This window comes from Anomaloglossus baeobatrachus, chromosome 1, assembly GCF_048569485.1.
Source record: "Anomaloglossus baeobatrachus isolate aAnoBae1 chromosome 1, aAnoBae1.hap1, whole genome shotgun sequence".
NCBI classification, from domain to species: domain Eukaryota; kingdom Metazoa; phylum Chordata; class Amphibia; order Anura; family Aromobatidae; genus Anomaloglossus; species Anomaloglossus baeobatrachus.
The window spans coordinates 974170918-974191485 of NC_134353.1; the positions used below are offsets into that span (position 1 = coordinate 974170918).

Genomic DNA, 20568 nt, shown 5'->3' on the forward strand with positions numbered 1-20568 from the left:
TCCATAGCTTCCATCATATCCTCTCCTCCTCTCTCTACACCAGAGCACACACGGTCCATAGCTTCCATCATGTCCTCTCCTCCTCTCTATACACCAGAGCACACACGGTCCATAGCTTCCATCATGTCCTCTCCTCTCTATACACCAGAGCACACACGGTCCATAGCTTCCATCATATCCTCTCCTCCTCTCTCTACACCAGAGCACACACGGTCCATAGCTTCCATCATGTCCTCTCCTCCTCTCTATACACCAGAGCACACACGGTCTATAGCTTCCATCATGTCCTCTCCTCTCTATACACCAGAGCACACACAGTCCATAGCTTCCATCATGTCCTCTCCTCCTCTCTATACACCAGAGCACACATGGTCCATAGCTTCCATCATGTCCCCTCCTCTCTATACACCAGAGCACACACGGTCCATAGCTTCCATCATGTCCTCTCCTCTCTATACACCAGAGCACACATGGTCCATAGCTTCCATCATGTCCTCTCCTCCTCTCTATACACCAGAGCACACACGGTCCATAGCTTCCATCATGTCCACTCCTCCTCTCTATACACCAGAGCACACACGGTCCATAGCTTCCATCATGTCCTGTCTTCCTCTCTATACACCAGAGCACACACGGTCCATAGCTTCCATCATGTCCTCTCCTCCTCTCTATACACCAGAGCACACACGGTCCATAGCTTCCATCATGTCCTCTCCTCTCTATACACCAGAGCACACACGGTCCATAGCTTCCATCATGTCCTCTCCTCTCTATACACCAGAGCACACACGGTCCATAGCTTCCATCATGTCCTCTCCACCCCTCTATACACCAGAGCACACACGGTCCATAGCTTCCATAGTGTCCTCTCCTCCTCTCTATACACCAGAGCACACACGGTCCATAGCTTCCATAGTGTCCTCTCCTCTCCATACACCAGAGCACACATGGTCCATAGCTTCCATCATGTCCTCTCCTCCTCTCTATACACCAGAGCACACATGGTCCATAGCTTCCATCATGTCCTCTCCTCTCTATGCACCAGAGCACACATGGTCCATAGCTTCCATCATGTCCTCTCCACCCCTCTATACACCAGAGCACACACGGTCCATAGCTTCCATAGTGTCCTCTCCTCCTCTCTATACACCAGAGCACACATGGTCCATAGCTTCCATCATGTCCTCTCCTCCTCTCTATACACCAGAGCACACACGGTCCTTAGCTTCCATCATGTCCACTCCTCCTCTCTATACACCAGAGCACACATGGTCCATAGATTCCATCATGTCCTCTCCTCTTCTCTATACACCAGAGCACACATGGTCCATAGCTTTCATCATGTCCTCTCCTCCTCTCTATACACCAGAGCACACATGGTCCATAGCTTCCATCATGTCCTCTCCTCTCTATACACCAGAGCACACATGGTCCATAGATTCCATCATGTCCTCTCCTCTCTATACACCAGAGCACACACGGTCCATAGCTTCCATCATGTCCTCTCCTCCTCTCTATATACCAGAGCACACATGGTCCATAGCTTCCATCATGTCCTCTCCTCTTCTCTATACACCAGAGCACACATGGTCCATAGCTTCCATCATGTCCTCTCTATACACCAGAGCACACACGGTCCATAGCTTCCATCATGCCTCTCCTCCTCTCCATACACTGGGGCACACACGGTCCATAGCTTCCATAGTGTCCTCTCCTCCTTTCTATACACCAGAGCACACATGGTCCATAGCTTCCATCATGTCCTCGCTATACCCAAAGATATAGATAGCCCCCCCACATGTAAAGGCTACGGGGATATAGAAAAACACAATACAAAGGCAGAAAGGACAGATTAAGCAAAGGTGAGGCCCAAACTATCTTCATAGAAAATGATAGGAAGGAGCAACTGTCTGCAGCCGTAAAAACCCTAATATATACCAGCACTTCTGATATGGAAATATCCTGAGGTCACACAACCTCTCCCCCACTGTATCAGCACTCTGATGTTACTGGGATCCAGAAACACTAATACAGACGAGGGAGTGAATTAATAACAAGTATGACAAAACACAAATCCTGTAGAATCATGGAGCTAAGTATACAGACACTCCCAGCAGGGAATGATCCCATTCCACCACGAACTACACACAGACAAAATAGGAATCAAGCATTAGTATTAAGCAGAAAAAAAACAAGAAAGTGTAAAACAAACAACAGGAGGTACAACGACCACTTATCAGAGAGGAGTTCTGTAGAGAGCAGGGCTGGTTACAGAAGGTCATTAACACACTGGAGATCATTGATCACCGGCAAGTAACAAGAGAAAACTACTCAGTTATATAGTCCCAATCTGACCCTGATTGCCAGTCCTCTACAGGTGTGTGGCTTTCATTCCACACATCAACTGCACCACCAGCACTGACCACAAGAGGGAGCCCCAAACTGGAAAACGTACTCATAACAACAACGGTCCATAGCTTCAATTGTGTCCGATTCTGAGCCCTGGCGACTCTCTAAGCCTACTGAGGTGAACCATAGGTTCCAGACCTCTCTAAAATACTTCAGGGTTCCCTGACTGGCACTAAGGCCACATTTTCTCACTTGAACTCTATTCTAGATTAGTTCCTTTCGCAACCTCCCAACCAGTCTCTCTCCTACATCTGCCACCACCCGTTTAACTCTCGCTCATCCATCTTTCTGCTATCCTCAGCTCAACCACTAGGTGCCGCCTTGGGTAACAGTCTCGCGCTACTGTATCGGGAACCTGCACACAGTTAGCAGTAGAACATATGAACATACTCATTTAGCAATAGGCATGACACATTGCACTCTACATTGCAGGGCTCGACCACCTCCTACAAGTCTATCACAAGACAGGAACTTCAGTCAACACTTATTCTTACACTTGTGGATTGGATATATTTGTTGGTGCTCGGGAGATGGGTGGATCCATTGGATGAGCTCCATAAATGCCACACAATAAGAGGATGTCACAGCCGCTCTGCAGCATTTGTCTGTTCTGTGACGCCGTGTGAAGTCCGTGCGTCTATCGCTTCTCCTCCCATTGTGCTTCTGTAAGGTCTTTGTTGTTAATAGAATCTAAGTCCCATTTTGCCTTCTCCGTCGTCTCTACATAAGTTCTGGATGATATGAGCCTGTCCACATCGGAGGTGGAAATGAGAGAATGGCGCCTGCTGGGTCTAATTATTAGGGAATTTTGTCACTTGACTTGAGACACTTTGTTCCTCTTCTTGGCTCCTCTTGGGAGGTTACTTGAGGTCATACTTTATCATCTCTATGACATTATTCCTTCTACAACCTTTGTATCAAATACTCACCATTATTCGCGTCTTTGCTTGTCCACTCCTAGAATAGGTGGTGTGATGAGACAGAAGCGTGGCTCAGCTAATCAGTCTGTAACGGGCCGTACACCTGTGTCCATCACAGGACCACCTCTGTAGGTAAATACACGACGCCAAGCAGAGCTCTCTAATCATTGGGAGACGTGGATACAGACATTGGAGATCATTACAGGAATCCCCTCCCCCGTCAGCAGCCGAGTGTCCAATGGGATGTGGATCTTACAGATTTATACATGTCACGTGAGAAGCTGGGGGACCCTCACCGATACCCGGTGACGTTTCACATTACAGGGTATGTGCTGAGGAGCTGACAATGTACCGGATCCGCTCAGAAGGCTGTCAGGTGCAGAGAAAAAACCCCAGAAAATTCTCCCAGCTCTGGCACCGGATCAAAACGATGATTACAGATCCTCGTATCAAATACATTTTATTAATAACGCAATACAGGGGTTAACCCTAACCCACCACATGCACACCAGCACTGAGGGGTCTGTGTTTAGAGCAGCCAATCCCAGGGCACCGGACGGATGAAGTGCATGGACATCATTATGTGATCTGAGAGGCCGGCCGGTCAGCCAATCACGTGATCGGAGAGGCCGGCTAGCCAGCCACGTCTGATCCCAGAGGCAGCCGACCAATTTTTAAAAAGGAGGTGATCGAAGTAGTGAGGACTAGAGGGGCAGGGACACAGGGATGTGATCAGACATGTCTTCTTCACTCAAGGAAATCAGCACCCTATGATGGGTGGGCCGACAACTGTAGGACACTGGTGCGATGTAAGTGCGATCTAAAGGTTTGATAGCCAATCACTGAATGTGATTTCCTAGAGTGAAGACAAGGGCAGGCACAGGGGGTTGTGATCAGAGAGGCTGGTCAGCTAATTAGAAGGTGCTGATCTCCAGTAGGGAGGATGACCAGGGTCACGGGATGTGATCCAAGAGGCCGGCCAGGCAAATGATCACATGGGAGCCGAGAGGCCAATCACAGGGCGCTGCTCTCCGGGAGTGAGGTGGACAGGTGGAGGGACACCGGGATGTGATCCGAGAGGTCAATCACAGGGCGCTGGGAGCGAGGTGGACAGGTGGAGGGACACTGGGATGTGATCCGAGAGGTCAATCTCAGGACGCTGCTCTCCGGGAGCGAGGTGGACAGGTGGAGGGACACCGGGATGTGATCCGAGAGGTCAATCACAGGGCGCTGCTCTCCAGGAGCGAGGTGGACAGGTGGAGGGACACTGGGATGTGATCCGAGAGGCCAATCACAGGACCCTGCTCTCCGGGAGCGAGGTGGACAGGTGGAGAGACACTGGGATGTGATCCGAGAGGCCAATCACAGGGCGCTGCTCTCCAGGAGCGAGGTGAACAGGTGGAGGGACACTGGGATGTGATACGAGAGGCCAATCACAGGGCACTGCTCTCCGGGAGCGAGGTGGACAGGTGGAGGGACACTGGGATGTGATCCAAGAGGCCAATCACAGGGCACTGCTCTCCGGGAGCGAGGTGGACAGGTGGAGGGACACTGGGATGTGATCCGAGAGGTCAATCACAGGACCCTGCTCTCCGGGAGCGAGGTGGACAGGTGGAGAGACACTGGGATGTGATCCGAGAGGCCAATCACAGGACCCTGCTCTCCGGGAGCGAGGTGGACAGGTGGAGAGACACTGGGATGTGATCCGAGAGGCCAATCACAGGACCCTGCTCTCCGGGAGCGAGGTGGACAGGTGGAGAGACACTGGGATGTGATCCGAGAGGTCAATCTCAGGGCATTGCTCTCCGGGAGCGAGGTGGACAGGTGGAGAGACACTGGGATGTGATACGAGAGGCCAATCACAGGGCACTGCTCTCCGGGAGCGAGGTGGACAGGTGGAGAGACACTGGGATGTGATCCGAGAGGTCAATCGCAGGTCATTGCTCTCCGGGAGCGAGGTGGACAGGTGCAGAGACACTGGGATATGATCCGAGAGGCCAATCACAGGGCGTTGCTCTCCAGGAGCGAGGTGGACAGGTGGAGGGACACTGGGATGTGATACGAGAGGCCAATCACAGGGCGCTGCTCTCCAGGAGCGAGGTGGACAGGTGGAGAGACACTGGGATGTGATCCGAGAGGCCAATCACAGGGCGCTGCTCTCCGGGAGCAAGGTGGACAGGTGGAGAGACACTGGGATGTGATCCGAGAGGCCAATCACAGGGCATTGCTCTCCGGGAGCGAGGTGGACAGGTGCAGAGACACTGGGATGTGATCCAAGAGGTCAATCACAGGGCGTTGCTCTCCGGGAGCGAGGTGGACAGGTGGAGGGACACTGGGATGTGATCCGAGAGGCCAATCACAGGACCCTGCTCTCCGGGAGCGAGGTGGACAGGTGGAGAGACACTGGGATGTGATCCGAGAGGCCAATCACAGGGCGCTGCTCTCCGGGAGCGAGGTGAACAGGTGGAGGGACACTGGGATGTGATCCGAGAGGCCAATCACAGGGCATTGCTCTCCGGGAGCGAGGTGGACAGGTGGAGGGACACTGGGATGTGATCCGAGAGGCCAATCACAGGATGCTGCTCTCCGGGAGCGAGGTGGACAGGTGGAGAGACACTGGGATGTGATCCGAGAGGCCAATCACAGGACCCTGCTCTCCGGGAGCGAGGTGGACAGGTGGAGAGATACTGGGATGTGATCCGAGAGGCCAATCACAGGACCCTGCTCTCCGGGAGCGAGGTGGACAGGTGGAGGGACACTGGGATGTGATCCGAGAGGCCAATCACAGGGCATTGCTCTCCGGGAGCGAGGTGGAGAGACACTGGGATGTGATCCGAGAGGCCAATCACAGGGCGCTGCTCTCCGGGAGCGAGGTGGACAGGTGGAGAGACACTGGGATGTGATCCGAGAGGCCAATCACAGGGCGCTGCTCTCCGGGAGCGAGGTGGACAGGTGGAGAGACACTGGGATGTGATCCGAGAGGTCAATCACAGGACGCTGCTCTCCGGGAGCGAGGTGGACAGGTGGAGGGACACTGGGATGTGATCCGAGAGGCCAATCACAGGGCGCTGCTCTCCGGGAGCGAGGTGGACAGGTGGAGGGACACTGGGATGTGATCCGAGAGGCCGGCCAGCCGGGTGATGAATTGAAACTTGTCTACAACCTTCAACCAGAAAAGAAACATAGTAAGAAACATCAGAGAATAATTAAAGGGGGTACCCCACTTATCAGCATTCCCAGCTATAATTATAAGACAGGACTTCCCTGAAATCAATGGCACTTTCCAGCCCGTCACTAGATGCCCCCTCCTTAGTGTTAGGGGTGGGCTCCCAGTTCAGCTGTGGGTCTCTATAAGTGGAGGGGTCCTAGAGTTGGTCCTGTACAGAGAATCGCCCCCCCATCACTACAGTGGACGCTCCCTGCCCTCGTCAGCCCCCGTATACATCCGTCTGTCTACAGTTCCCTGACTATGGTTTCTGGGGTGGAAACCGGTGGTGAGAGGTTGGGATATCATGGCGGTCGGGGGGTGTAAAGCAGGCGGCTGTGGATGATGGGGGGGTATACTCACCACGGGCAGCAGAGTGTCCGCCTCTCTGTACAGTATGTAATCGATGCGTCGCCCCGTCCAGTGGTCACCGCTGTCGTCACTCTGAGGTAATGGGGACGCCACATACCGCCGCCGTTCACCGTCTGACTGGAGGGTGCTGCAACCAGAGATCAATCGTGAGGAGGGGATGATGGGAGGAGTGGACCAGCCCGCCATTCACCACATCACTCACCTCTTCAGCTGGGCCGGGGAGTTCACCGCTTCATGGTACAGGAGCTCCTGCCTGAGGAGGGTCCCTGCAGAGGCACAAGCGGATCACCACCGATGGTAGCGGAGAAGGGTCACGGCCCTATGGGGGTGAGGCAGATACCGTACTATGGGGGAGGGGAAGATACCGTACTATGGGGGAGGATGTTGCACTATGCGGATGGCGGATACTGTACTATGGGGAACGTGTTGGACTATGGGGTTGGCAGATTCTGTGCTATGAAGGAAAGAGACAACAAGACTGAAAGTAAGGGACCGTCAGCGAGCTCTTGATATGAGTATTTCAACCTCTTCCCAGAGGAGCAGCAGAGGGATGTAGCTGGTTATTTCTTGTATTCTATGACACGTGCGATCACCACTGAGCAGCCATCACACATCGTAACTCGGCTCTACGGCCGTAGCATTGTGTGGGGTCTGTGGCCAGGATCAGGGGGTGCAGAGGGGTCTCCGAGAGCTGCTGTGGACTCACCCACAGATCCGGGCCGGTCCTGCCCCGCACAGTCTCTGCAGGGATCGCTGTACATGGAAAATAGCTTGTGCTTCTGCTCCAGGCAGTCGTCTGAAAGAAGCAGAAACCACGAGAAGAAACCTGTGAGGTCACCTGTATATAACAACTACCTGTATACAGAGGGCGGGGGCTGAAATTACACAAACTAGGACTAGATAAAAAGGTATCAACAGAGCTCTGCGCCCAGGAGCGGGGCGGTTGGAGTGCGGCACCACGCCGTCACCAGACGCAGAGCCGGAGCGCGGCACCACGCCGTCATATAACAGTCAGTATGATACATCACATGACCGCTATAACCTGGGCGGTCGTCTCGCAGATCACGTACCTGATGAGCAGTTGTCAAAGTTCAGATCTCCACAGAGGACATCGAAGGCGACAAGTTCCCCGTCCTGCGAGTTCTCAGCCTGGAAGTCACACACCCACTGAAGGATCAGGGACATCTGGTCACAGCGTATGGCGGCATCGCCTGGACACACAGAACAGAGACCTCCGGTCAGAGCAGACGGCCCCGCAGCAGACGCCACACTCATTATACACAACGTCACACATCGTCCTCAACCAAAAGGAAACAGTGAGCGACGCACCAGAGACTCCAAGCCTGGTACCCGCTGTAACCACCACAATGTACCGCACCCCTCATATCCACCACACCATAGAGGCAGGCCCATCCTCCACTGCAGATCTGATCCTCCACAGCAGATCCTACCATCACTGGTCAATCACACCATAGCCGACCATCACTCCATAGCCGACCATCACTCCATAGCCGACCATCACTCCATAGCCGACCATCACTCCATAGCCGACCATCACTCCATAGCCGTCCATCACTCCATAGCCGACCATCACTCCATAGCCGTCCATCACTCCATAGCCGTCCATCACTCCATAGCCGTCCATCACTCCATAGCCGTCCATCACTCCATAGCCGACCATCACTCCATAGCCGACCATCACTCCATAGCCGACCATCACTCCATAGCCGACCATCACTCCATAGCCGACCATCACTCCATAGCCGACCATCACTCCATAGCCGACCATCACTCCATAGCCGACCATCACTCCATAGCCGACCATCACTCCATAGCCGACCATCACTCCATAGCCGACCATCACTCCATAGCCGACCATCACTCCATAGCCGACCATCACTCCATAGCCAACCATCAGTATTCATGCATCACTCCATATATCTCCATCATTACTGATCCATCAGATCACAGTCACACCATATATCTGACCATCACATCATATCAGACCATCACTTTTCATCCATCACTCCATATCCAACCAGTAATATTCCTCCGTCACTCCATATCCGACCATCCATTGCCTTTCCTGTATTTATCTGTATGGATGTATCGGGAGAAGATTGATGCGACCTTCACTAGCCATCCGTCACTCCATATCCTGACCTTCACTAGCCATCCGTCGCTCCACGGCCGACCTTCACTAGCCATCCGTCCCTCCATATCCTCACCTTCACTAGCCATCTGTCCCTCCATATCCTCACCTTCACTAGCCATCTGTCCCTCCATATCCTCACCGTCACTAGCCATCCATCCCTCCATATCCTGATCTTCACTAGCCATCCGTTGCTCCACGGCTGACCTTCACTAGCCATCCGTCCCTCCATATCCTCACCTTCACTAGCCATCCGTCACTCCATATCCTCACCTTCACTAGCCATCCGTCACTCCATATCCTCACCTTCACTAGCCATCCGTCACTCCATATCCTCACCTTCACTAGCCATCCGTCGCTCCATATCCTGACCTTCACTAGCCATCCGTCACTCCATATCCTCACATTCACTAGCCATCCGTCACTCCATATCCTCACCTTCACTAACCATCCGTCACTCCATATCCTGACCTTCACTATCCATCCGTCGCTCCATATCCTCACCTTCACTAGCCATCCGTCACTCCATATCCTCACCTTCACTAGCCATCCGTCACTCCATATCCTCACCTTCACTAGCCATCCGTCACTCCATATCCTCACCTTCACTAGCCATCCGTCACTCCATATCCTCACCTTCACTAGCCATCCGTCACTCCATATCCTCACCTTCACTAGCCATCCGTCACTCCATATCCTCACCTTCACTAGCCATCCGTCACTCCATATCCTGACCTTCACTAGCCATCCGTCGCTCCATATCCTGACCTTCACTAGCCATCCATCAGTCCATATTCTGACCTTCACTAGCCATCCGTCACTCCATATCCTCACCTTCACTAGCCATCCGTCACTCCATATCCTCACCTTCACTAGCCATCCGTCACTCCATATCCTGACCTTCACTAGCCATCCGTCACTCCATATCCTCACCTTCACTAGCCATCCGTCACTCCATATCCTGACCTTCACTATCCATCCGTCGCTCCATATCCTGACCTTCACTAGCCATCCGTCACTCCATATCCTCACCTTCACTAGCCATCCGTCACTCCATATCCTGACCTTGACTAGCCATCCGTCACTCCATATCCTCACCTTCACTAGCCATCCGTCACTCCATATCCTCACCTTCACTAGCCATCCGTCACTCCATATCCTCACCTTCACTAGCCATCCGTCACTCCATATCCTGACCTTCACTAGCCATCCGTCACTCCATATCCTGACCTTCACTAGCCATCCGTCGCTCAATATCCTGACCTTCACTAGCCATCCGTCACTCCATATCCTCACATTCACTAGCCATCCGTCACTCCATATCCTCACCTTCACTAACCATCCGTCACTCCATATCCTGACCTTCACTATCCATCCGTCGCTCCATATCCTCACCTTCACTAGCCATCCGTCACTCCATATCCTCACCTTCACTAGCCATCCGTCACTCCATATCCTGACCTTCACTAGCCATCCGTCACTCCATATCCTCACCTTCACTAGCCATCCGTCACTCCATATCCTCACCTTCACTAGCCATCCGTCACTCCATATCCTCACCTTCACTAGCCATCCGTCACTCCATATCCTCACCTTCACTAGCCATCCGTCACTCCATATCCTCACCTTCACTAGCCATCCGTCACTCCATATCCTGACCTTCACTAGCCATCCGTCGCTCCATATCCTGACCTTCACTAGCCATCCATCAGTCCATATTCTGACCTTCACTAGCCATCCGTCACTCCATATCCTCACCTTCACTAGCCATCCGTCACTCCATATCCTCACCTTCACTAGCCATCCGTCACTCCATATCCTGACCTTCACTAGCCATCCGTCACTCCATATCCTGACCTTCACTAGCCATCCGTCGCTCCATATCCTGACCTTCACTAGCCATCCGTCACTCCATATCCTCACATTCACTAGCCATCCGTCACTCCATATCCTCACCTTCACTAACCATCCGTCACTCCATATCCTGACCTTCACTATCCATCCGTCGCTCCATATCCTCACCTTCACTAGCCATCCGTCACTCCATATCCTGACCTTCACTAGCCATCCGTCACTCCATATCCTGACCTTCACAAGCCATCCGTCACTCCATATCCTCACCTTCACTAGCCATCCGTCACTCCATATCCTCACCTTCACTAGCCATCCGTCACTCCATATCCTCACCTTCACTAGCCATCCGTCACTCCATATCCTCACCTTCACTAGCCATCCGTCACTCCATATCCTGACCTTCACTAGCCATCCGTCGCTCCATATCCTGACCTTCACTAGCCATCCATCAGTCCATATTCTGACCTTCACTAGCCATCCGTCACTCCATATCCTCACCTTCACTAGCCATCCGTCACTCCATATCCTCACCTTCACTAGCCATCCGTCACTCCATATCCTGACCTTCACTAGCCATCCGTCACTCCATATCCTCACCTTCACTAGCCATCCGTCACTCCATATCCTGACCTTCACTAGCCATCCGTCACTCCATATCCTGACCTTCACTAGCCATCCGTCACTCCATATCCTGACCTTCACTAGCCATCCGTCGCTCCATATCCTGACCTTCACTAGCCATCCGTCACTCCATATCCTCACATTCACTAGCCATCCGTCACTCCATATCCTCACCTTCACTAACCATCCGTCACTCCATATCCTGACCTTCACTATCCATCCGTCGCTCCATATCCTCACCTTCACTAGCCATCCGTCACTCCATATCCTCACCTTCACTAGCCATCCGTCACTCCATATCCTGACCTTCACTAGCCATCCGTCACTCCATATCCTCACCTTCACTAGCCATCCGTCACTCCATATCCTCACCTTCACTAGCCATCCGTCACTCCATATCCTCACCTTCACTAGCCATCCGTCACTCCATATCCTCACCTTCACTAGCCATCCGTCACTCCATATCCTGACCTTCACTAGCCATCCGTCGCTCCATATCCTGACCTTCACTAGCCATCCATCAGTCCATATTCTGACCTTCACTAGCCATCCGTCACTCCATATCCTCACCTTCACTAGCCATCCGTCACTCCATATCCTCACCTTCACTAGCCATCCGTCACTCCATATCCTGACCTTCACTAGCCATCCGTCACTCCATATCCTCACCTTCACTAGCCATCCGTCACTCCATATCCTCACCTTCACTAGCCATCCGTCACTCCATATCCTCACCTTCACTAGCCATCCGTCACTCCATATCCTGACCTTCACTAGCCATCCGTCACTCCATATCCTGACCTTCACTAGCCATCCGTCGCTCCATATCCTGACCTTCACTAGCCATCCATCAGTCCATATTCTGACCTTCACTAGCCATCCGTCACTCCATATCCTCACCTTCACTAGCCATCCGTCACTCCATATCCTCACCTTCACTAGCCATCCGTCACTCCATATCCTGACCTTCACTAGCCATCCGTCACTCCATATCCTCACCTTCACTAGCCATCCGTCGCTCCATATCCTGACCTTCACTAGCCATCCGTCACTCCATATCCTCACATTCACTAGCCATCCGTCACTCCATATCCTCACCTTCACTAACCATCCGTCACTCCATATCCTGACCTTCACTATCCATCCGTCGCTCCATATCCTCACCTTCACTAGCCATCCGTCACTCCATATCCTGACCTTCACTAGCCATCCGTCACTCCATATCCTGACCTTCACAAGCCATCCGTCACTCCATATCCTCACCTTCACTAGCCATCCGTCACTCCATATCCTCACCTTCACTAGCCATCCGTCACTCCATATCCTCACCTTCACTAGCCATCCGTCACTCCATATCCTCACCTTCACTAGCCATCCGTCACTCCATATCCTGACCTTCACTAGCCATCCGTCGCTCCATATCCTGACCTTCACTAGCCATCCATCAGTCCATATTCTGACCTTCACTAGCCATCCGTCACTCCATATCCTCACCTTCACTAGCCATCCGTCACTCCATATCCTCACCTTCACTAGCCATCCGTCACTCCATATCCTGACCTTCACTAGCCATCCGTCACTCCATATCCTCACCTTCACTAGCCATCCGTCACTCCATATCCTCACCTTCACTAGCCATCCGTCACTCCATATCCTGACCTTCACTAGCCATCCGTCACTCCATATCCTGACCTTCACTAGCCATCCGTCGCTCCATATCCTGACCTTCACTAGCCATCCGTCACTCCATATCCTCACATTCACTAGCCATCCGTCACTCCATATCCTCACCTTCACTAACCATCCGTCACTCCATATCCTGACCTTCACTATCCATCCGTCGCTCCATATCCTCACCTTCACTAGCCATCCGTCACTCCATATCCTCACCTTCACTAGCCATCCGTCACTCCATATCCTGACCTTCACTAGCCATCCGTCACTCCATATCCTCACCTTCACTAGCCATCCGTCACTCCATATCCTCACCTTCACTAGCCATCCGTCACTCCATATCCTCACCTTCACTAGCCATCCGTCACTCCATATCCTCACCTTCACTAGCCATCCGTCACTCCATATCCTGACCTTCACTAGCCATCCGTCGCTCCATATCCTGACCTTCACTAGCCATCCATCAGTCCATATTCTGACCTTCACTAGCCATCCGTCACTCCATATCCTCACCTTCACTAGCCATCCGTCACTCCATATCCTCACCTTCACTAGCCATCCGTCACTCCATATCCTGACCTTCACTAGCCATCCGTCACTCCATATCCTCACCTTCACTAGCCATCCGTCACTCCATATCCTCACCTTCACTAGCCATCCGTCACTCCATATCCTCACCTTCACTAGCCATCCGTCACTCCATATCCTGACCTTCACTAGCCATCCGTCACTCCATATCCTGACCTTCACTAGCCATCCGTCGCTCCATATCCTGACCTTCACTAGCCATCCATCAGTCCATATTCTGACCTTCACTAGCCATCCGTCACTCCATATCCTCACCTTCACTAGCCATCCGTCACTCCATATCCTCACCTTCACTAGCCATCCGTCACTCCATATCCTGACCTTCACTAGCCATCCGTCACTCCATATCCTCACCTTCACTAGCCATCCGTCACTCCATATCCTCACCTTCACTAGCCATCCGTCGCTCCACGGCCGACCTTCACTAGCCATCCGTCACTCCATATCCTGACCTTCACTATCCATCCGTCCCTCCATATCCTGACCTTCACTAGCCATCAGTCACTCCATATCCTGACCTTCACTAGCCATCCGTCACTCCATATCCTCACCTTCACTAGCCATCCGTCGCTCCACGGCCGACCTTCACTAGCCATCCGTCACTCCATATCCTGACCTTCACTAGCCATCCGTCACTCCATATCCTCACCTTCACTAGCCATCCGTCACTCCATATCCTCACCTTCACTAGCCATCCGTCACTCCATATCCTCACCTTCACTAGCCATCCGTCACTCCATATCCTCACCTTCACTAGCCATCCGTCGCTCCACGGCCGACCTTCACTAGCCATCCGTCACTCCATATCCTGACCTTCACTAGCCATCCGTCACTCCATATCCTCACCTTCACTAGCCATCCGTCACTCCACAGCCGACCTTCACTAGCCATCCGTCACTCCATATCCTGACCTTCACTATCCATCCGTTGCTCCATATCCTCACCTTCACTAGCCATCCGTCGCTCCATATCCTGACCTTCACTAGCCATCCGTCACTCCATATCCTCACCTTCACTAGCCATCCGTCACTCCATATCCTCACCTTCACTAGCCATCCGTCACTCCATATCCTGATCTTCACTAGCCATCCGTCGCTCCATATCCTGACCTTCACTAGCCATCCGTCGCTCCATATCCTGACCTTCAGTAGCCATCCGTCACTCCATATCCTCACCTTCACTAGCCATCCGTCACTCCATATCCTCACCTTCACTAGCCATCCGTCACTCCATATCCTCACCTTCACTAGCCATCCGTCCCTCCATATCCTCACCTTCACTAGCCATCTGTCCCTCCATATCCTCACCTTCACTAGCCATCTGTCCCTCCATATCCTCACCGTCACTAGCCATCCATCCCTCCATATCCTGATCTTCACTAGCCATCCGTTGCTCCACGGCTGACCTTCACTAGCCATCCGTCCCTCCATATCCTCACCTTCACTAGCCATCCGTCACTCCATATCCTCACCTTCACTAGCCATCCGTCACTCCATATCCTCACCTTCACTAGCCATCCGTCACTCCATATCCTCACCTTCACTAGCCATCCGTCGCTCCATATCCTGACCTTCACTAGCCATCCGTCACTCCATATCCTGACCTTCACTAGCCATCCGTCGCTCCATATCCTGACCTTCACTAGCCATCCGTCACTCCATATCCTCACATTCACTAGCCATCCGTCACTCCATATCCTCACCTTCACTAACCATCCGTCACTCCATATCCTCACCTTCACTAACCATCCGTCACTCCATATCCTGACCTTCACTATCCATCCGTCGCTCCATATCCTCACCTTCACTAGCCATCCGTCACTCCATATCCTCACCTTCACTAGCCATCCGTCACTCCATATCCTCACCTTCACTAGCCATCCGTCACTCCATATCCTCACCTTCACTAGCCATCCGTCACTCCATATCCTGACCTTCACTAGCCATCCGTCGCTCCATATCCTGACCTTCACTAGCCATCCATCAGTCCATATTCTGACCTTCACTAGCCATCCGTCACTCCATATCCTCACCTTCACTAGCCATCCGTCACTCCATATCCTGACCTTCACTAGCCATCCGTCACTCCATATCCTCACCTTCACTAGCCATCCGTCACTCCATATCCTGACCTTCACTAGCCATCCGTCACTCCATATCCTCACCTTCACTAGCCATCCGTCGCTCCACGGCCGACCTTCACTAGCCATCCGTCACTCCATATCCTGACCTTCACTATCCATCCGTCCCTCCATATCCTGACCTTCACTAGCCATCAGTCACTCCATATCCTGACCTTCACTAGCCATCCGTCACTCCATATCCTCACCTTCACTAGCCATCCGTCGCTCCACGGCCGACCTTCACTAGCCATCCGTCACTCCATATCCTGACCTTCACTAGCCATCCGTCACTCCATATCCTCACCTTCACTAGCCATCCGTCACTCCATATCCTCACCTTCACTAGCCATCCGTCACTCCATATCCTCACCTTCACTAGCCATCCGTCGCTCCACGGCCGACCTTCACTAGCCATCAGTCACTCCATATCCTGACCTTCACTAGCCATCCGTCACTCCATATCCTCACCTTCACTAGCCATCCGTCACTCCACAGCCGACCTTCACTAGCCATCCGTCACTCCATATCCTGACCTTCACTAGCCATCCGTCGCTCCATATCCTGACCTTCACTAGCCATCCGTCGCTCCATATCCTGACCTTCACTAGCCATCCGTCACTCCATATCCTGACCTTCACTAGCCATCCGTTGCTCCATATCCTCACCTTCACTAGCCATCCGTCGCTCCATATCCTGACCTTCACTAGCCATCCGTCGCTCCATATCCTGACCTTCACTAGCCATCCGTCACTCCATATCCTGACCTTCACTAGCCAGCCGTCACTCCATATCCTGACCTTCACTAGCCATCCGTCACTCCATATCCTGACCTTCACTATCCATCCGTCACTCCATATCCTCACCTTCACTAGCCATCCGTCACTCCATATCCTGATCTTCACTAGCCATCCGTCACTCCATATCCTGACCTTCACTAGCCATCCGTCACTCCACAGCCGACCTTGCTTCACTATTCATCCGTCACTCCACAGCCGACCTTGCTTCACTAGCCATCCGTCACTCCACAGCCGACCTTCACTAGCCATCCGTCACTCCATATCCTGATCTTCACTAGCCATCCGTCACTCCACAGCCGACCTTCACTAGCCATCCGTCACTCCATATCCTGATCTTCACTAGCCATCCGTCACTCCATATCCTGACCTTCACTAGCCATCCGTCACTCCATATCCTCACCTTCACTAGCCATCCGTCACTCCATATCCTGACCTTCACTAGCCATCCGTCACTCCACAGCCGACCTTGCTTCACTATTCATCCGTCACTCCACAGCCGACCTTGCTTCACTAGCCATCCGTCACTCCACAGCCGACCTTTACTATTCATCCGTCCCATCATATCTGATTGACACTCATCAGCCATCGCTCACCTCTTCCCCTCCCGGCTGAATTTCAGACCCCATATCTCCGAGCTGTGACTGCCCTGTTCCCAGAGCACAGGGGCCCCTCATTACACATCACACAGATTTCATAAATGTCATATTACCCCAACAAAGAGAAAGAAAGATGGCTAGATGTGTGATCACCGGAGATGGAAGGATATCCCCTCACAGGGTGGCATCACCTAGACACACAGAGATAGAGAGGTCTGATCAAAGAGACCCATAACACGCCAAGACCGATCCCTACACCCAAGGGGACATCCAGAGGAAAGAGGGCCCCTCCACCCCGAGGCCACGTCCAGAGCAAAGAGGGCCCCTCCACCCCGAGGCCACGTCCAGAGCAAAGAGGGCCCCTCCACCCCGAGGCCACGTCCAGAGCAAAGAGGGCCCCTCCACCCCGAGGCCACGTCCAGAGCAAAGAGGGCCCCTCCACCCCGAGGCCACGTCCAGAGCAAAGAGGGCCCCTCCACCCCGAGGCCACGTCCAGAGCAAAGAGGGCCCCTCCACCCCGAGGCCACGTCCAGAGCAAAGAGGGCCCCTCCACCCCGAGGCCACGTCCAGAGGAAAGAGGGCCCCTCCACCCCGAGGCCACGTCCAGAGGAAAGAGGGCCCCTCCACCCCGAGGCCACGTCCAGAGGAAAGAGGGCCCCTCCACCCCGAGGCCACGTCCAGAGGAAAGAGGGCCCCTCCACCCCGAGCACACGTCCAGAGGAAAGAGGGCCCCTCCACCCCGAGCACACGTCCAGAGGAAAGAGGGCCCCTCCACCCCGAGCACACGTCCAGAGGAAAGAGGGCCCCTCCACCCCGAGCACACGTCCAGAGGAAAGAGGGCCCCTCCACCCCGAGCACACGTCCAGAGGAAAGAGGGCACATCCACCGCGAGCACACGTCCAGAGGAAAGAGGGCACCTCCACCCCGAGGCCACATCCAAAGCAAAGAGGGTCCCCTCCATCCAGAGGACAAGTCCAGAAGAAAGAGGGCACCTCCACCCCGAGGACACGTCCAGAGCAAAGAGGGTCCCCTCCACCCAGAGGACACGTCCAGAGCAAAGAGAGCACCTCCACCCAGAGGAAAGAGGGCACCTCCACCCCGAGGACACGTCCAGAGCAAAGAGGGCGCCAACACCTCAAGGCCACGTCCAGAGAAAAGAGGGCACCTCCAGAGCGAGAAGGACAAATCCACCCTGAGGACAAGTCTCGAAGTAGAGGTGGACTCCACTCCGAGCAACGAGTCCAGAGGGCACCTCCCGAGGGGACATCTAGAGGGAAGCGGCCACCTCCACTCCAAGGTTGAGTGCAGAGGGCACCTCCACCCAGAGGGGACATCCAGAGGGAAGAGGGAGCCTCCACCCAAAGGCCGAGTGCAGAGGGAAGAGGGCACCTCCACCCGGAGTCCAGAGGGAAGAGGGTGCATTGTTCCAGACATGGCCAATAAGAGGAGGACCTCCACAAACATGTAGAAAGGGAGGAGCAACCCTCAGACAAGTACAGAGGAGAGATGCTATTGATATATGAGAACACTCCCGCACTGGAGCCTCACCTCCCGGGGTCAGTTTCTGGTCACCATAAGACCCCAGCAGGGGGAGTTTCCCCACTATATATGCTGTTACAGTGTCGCCCCCTGCAGGCGGCTGGCTACACTTACTCTCTGGAGCGTGGAGGTGGGTACAGTTTATAAATCCCACAATCCTTTGTTTCTGCTCTGTGACTCCCAGCTGAACCTGCAGACAAATGACATCACAGGCTGAGATCCCGCGAGCATTGAGCCCAGGGCCGCACATGGTGCTGCGGTGCGACCTCGCTGTGCCGGAACATATCGGCTACTTTACCTTAACACTCAGGAGGCCCTTGGAGGCCAACGCGTCTTCTCCACGTGCATTTGGGTAGATATAATACTTGGCATTAAGCAGCGGGTGCCGGCTGGCCAGGAATAGTCCACTGTTAAAGAACTTGAAGCCACAACCATGTGGCCCCGAGGGGCCAATGTCATATAAGATGTAGGGAAAGGAGGAGCTGAGGCAGCGGCGCATCTTCTGAGACGCTCGGCCATCAAACACCTCCTGAAGGCAAATAAAGTCCGCATCCTGTGGGAAACCAAGAGAAACCTCAAACGGGCCGACCTCTCCTCCATCTCTGGTCTTATTATTGGGGGTCTCGATCATGGGCAGGACGTCCTCAGCGCTGCAGACGGGAGCCAAGTCCTCCACATCCTCCTGAGGAGCGCAGAGAAGTCGGGAGATGGCCGTGACACGGCGCTGCGTGTGGCTCAGATTACTGAAACGCGCCAAGCCATCCGGCAGGAGACACAGATTGGCGCTGATGAAGATGAAGGCGCGGACGCCAGTGATGGTCCTGTCAGGAGGACTCGCGGAAACCACAGATCGCTGGTAACTGAATGGCCGGCGGACCTGGTGGAGCGGAGCCCAGAGCAGAAGACCGAAGACACACAGGGGCACGGACACGACGAAGAGAAGCAGGAACAGCGGCACCCCAAATACCAGGCACAGGGTGCGCAGAGCACAGGAGCGCTCCGCACTGGTGGAGACCGCGCAAGACAACAGCCGATCGATGAACCAGTAAGATGGGAACACCAGGACACAACTCAGCTGGAAGAGCAGGTCCAGCAGCCGGCAGCTGAAGGGCGACTCCGGAACGGCATCGGTAACACCGTCACATCCACCGGCTGAAAGAAAGGAGAAGTCATCAGAATAGGCAAAACTGGGCAGAGACGGTGATACAACGCCCTGGCGGAAAGGCATCGGTAACACCGTCACATCCACCGGCTGAAAGAAAGGAGAAGTCATCAGAATAGGCAAAACTGGGCAGAGACGGTGATACAACGCCCTGGCGGAAAGGCATCGGTAACACCGTCACATCCACCGGCTGAAAGAGAGGGACAAGTCATCAGAATAGGCAAAACCGGGCAGAGACGGCGACCCCACGCCCCGCCGGAGGAGAGCCCAGAGACCCAACGCCCCGGCAGAAAGGCATCAGTGACACTGCACATCCACTGGCTGAAAGAAAGATGAAGTCATCGGAAAAGTCAAAACCAGGTAGACTGTGACCCCACGCCCTGCCGGAGGAGAGCCCGGAGACCCAACGCCCCGGCGGAAAGGCATCGGTGACACCGTCACATCCACCGGCTGAAAGAAAGGGAGAAGTCATCAATGAAAGGCAGAACCGAGCAAAGCCCTGCGACACAAGGCCCCGGCAGAGCTGAGCCCAGTGACCCCACACCCCACTGGAACGG

At 53.8% G+C, this 20568-nt stretch overlaps 1 protein-coding gene across 1 annotated transcript; it reads right to left on the minus strand.

The window, feature by feature from the left end:
• Positions 1–1648: 1648 nt before the first annotated feature.
• Positions 1649–20348, minus strand: LOC142258052 (sphingomyelin phosphodiesterase 5-like). Its single transcript, XM_075330486.1, has 7 exons — positions 19148–20348; positions 18964–19039; positions 7977–8117; positions 7613–7702; positions 7109–7172; positions 6898–7033; positions 1649–6492 (listed from the first exon to the last, which is right to left on the minus strand). Exons 1-7 carry the CDS (start codon positions 20120–20122, stop codon positions 6388–6390), a joined length of 1587 nt encoding a protein of 528 aa, XP_075186601.1. The 5' UTR covers positions 20123–20348; the 3' UTR covers positions 1649–6387.
• Positions 20349–20568: the final 220 nt, after the last annotated feature.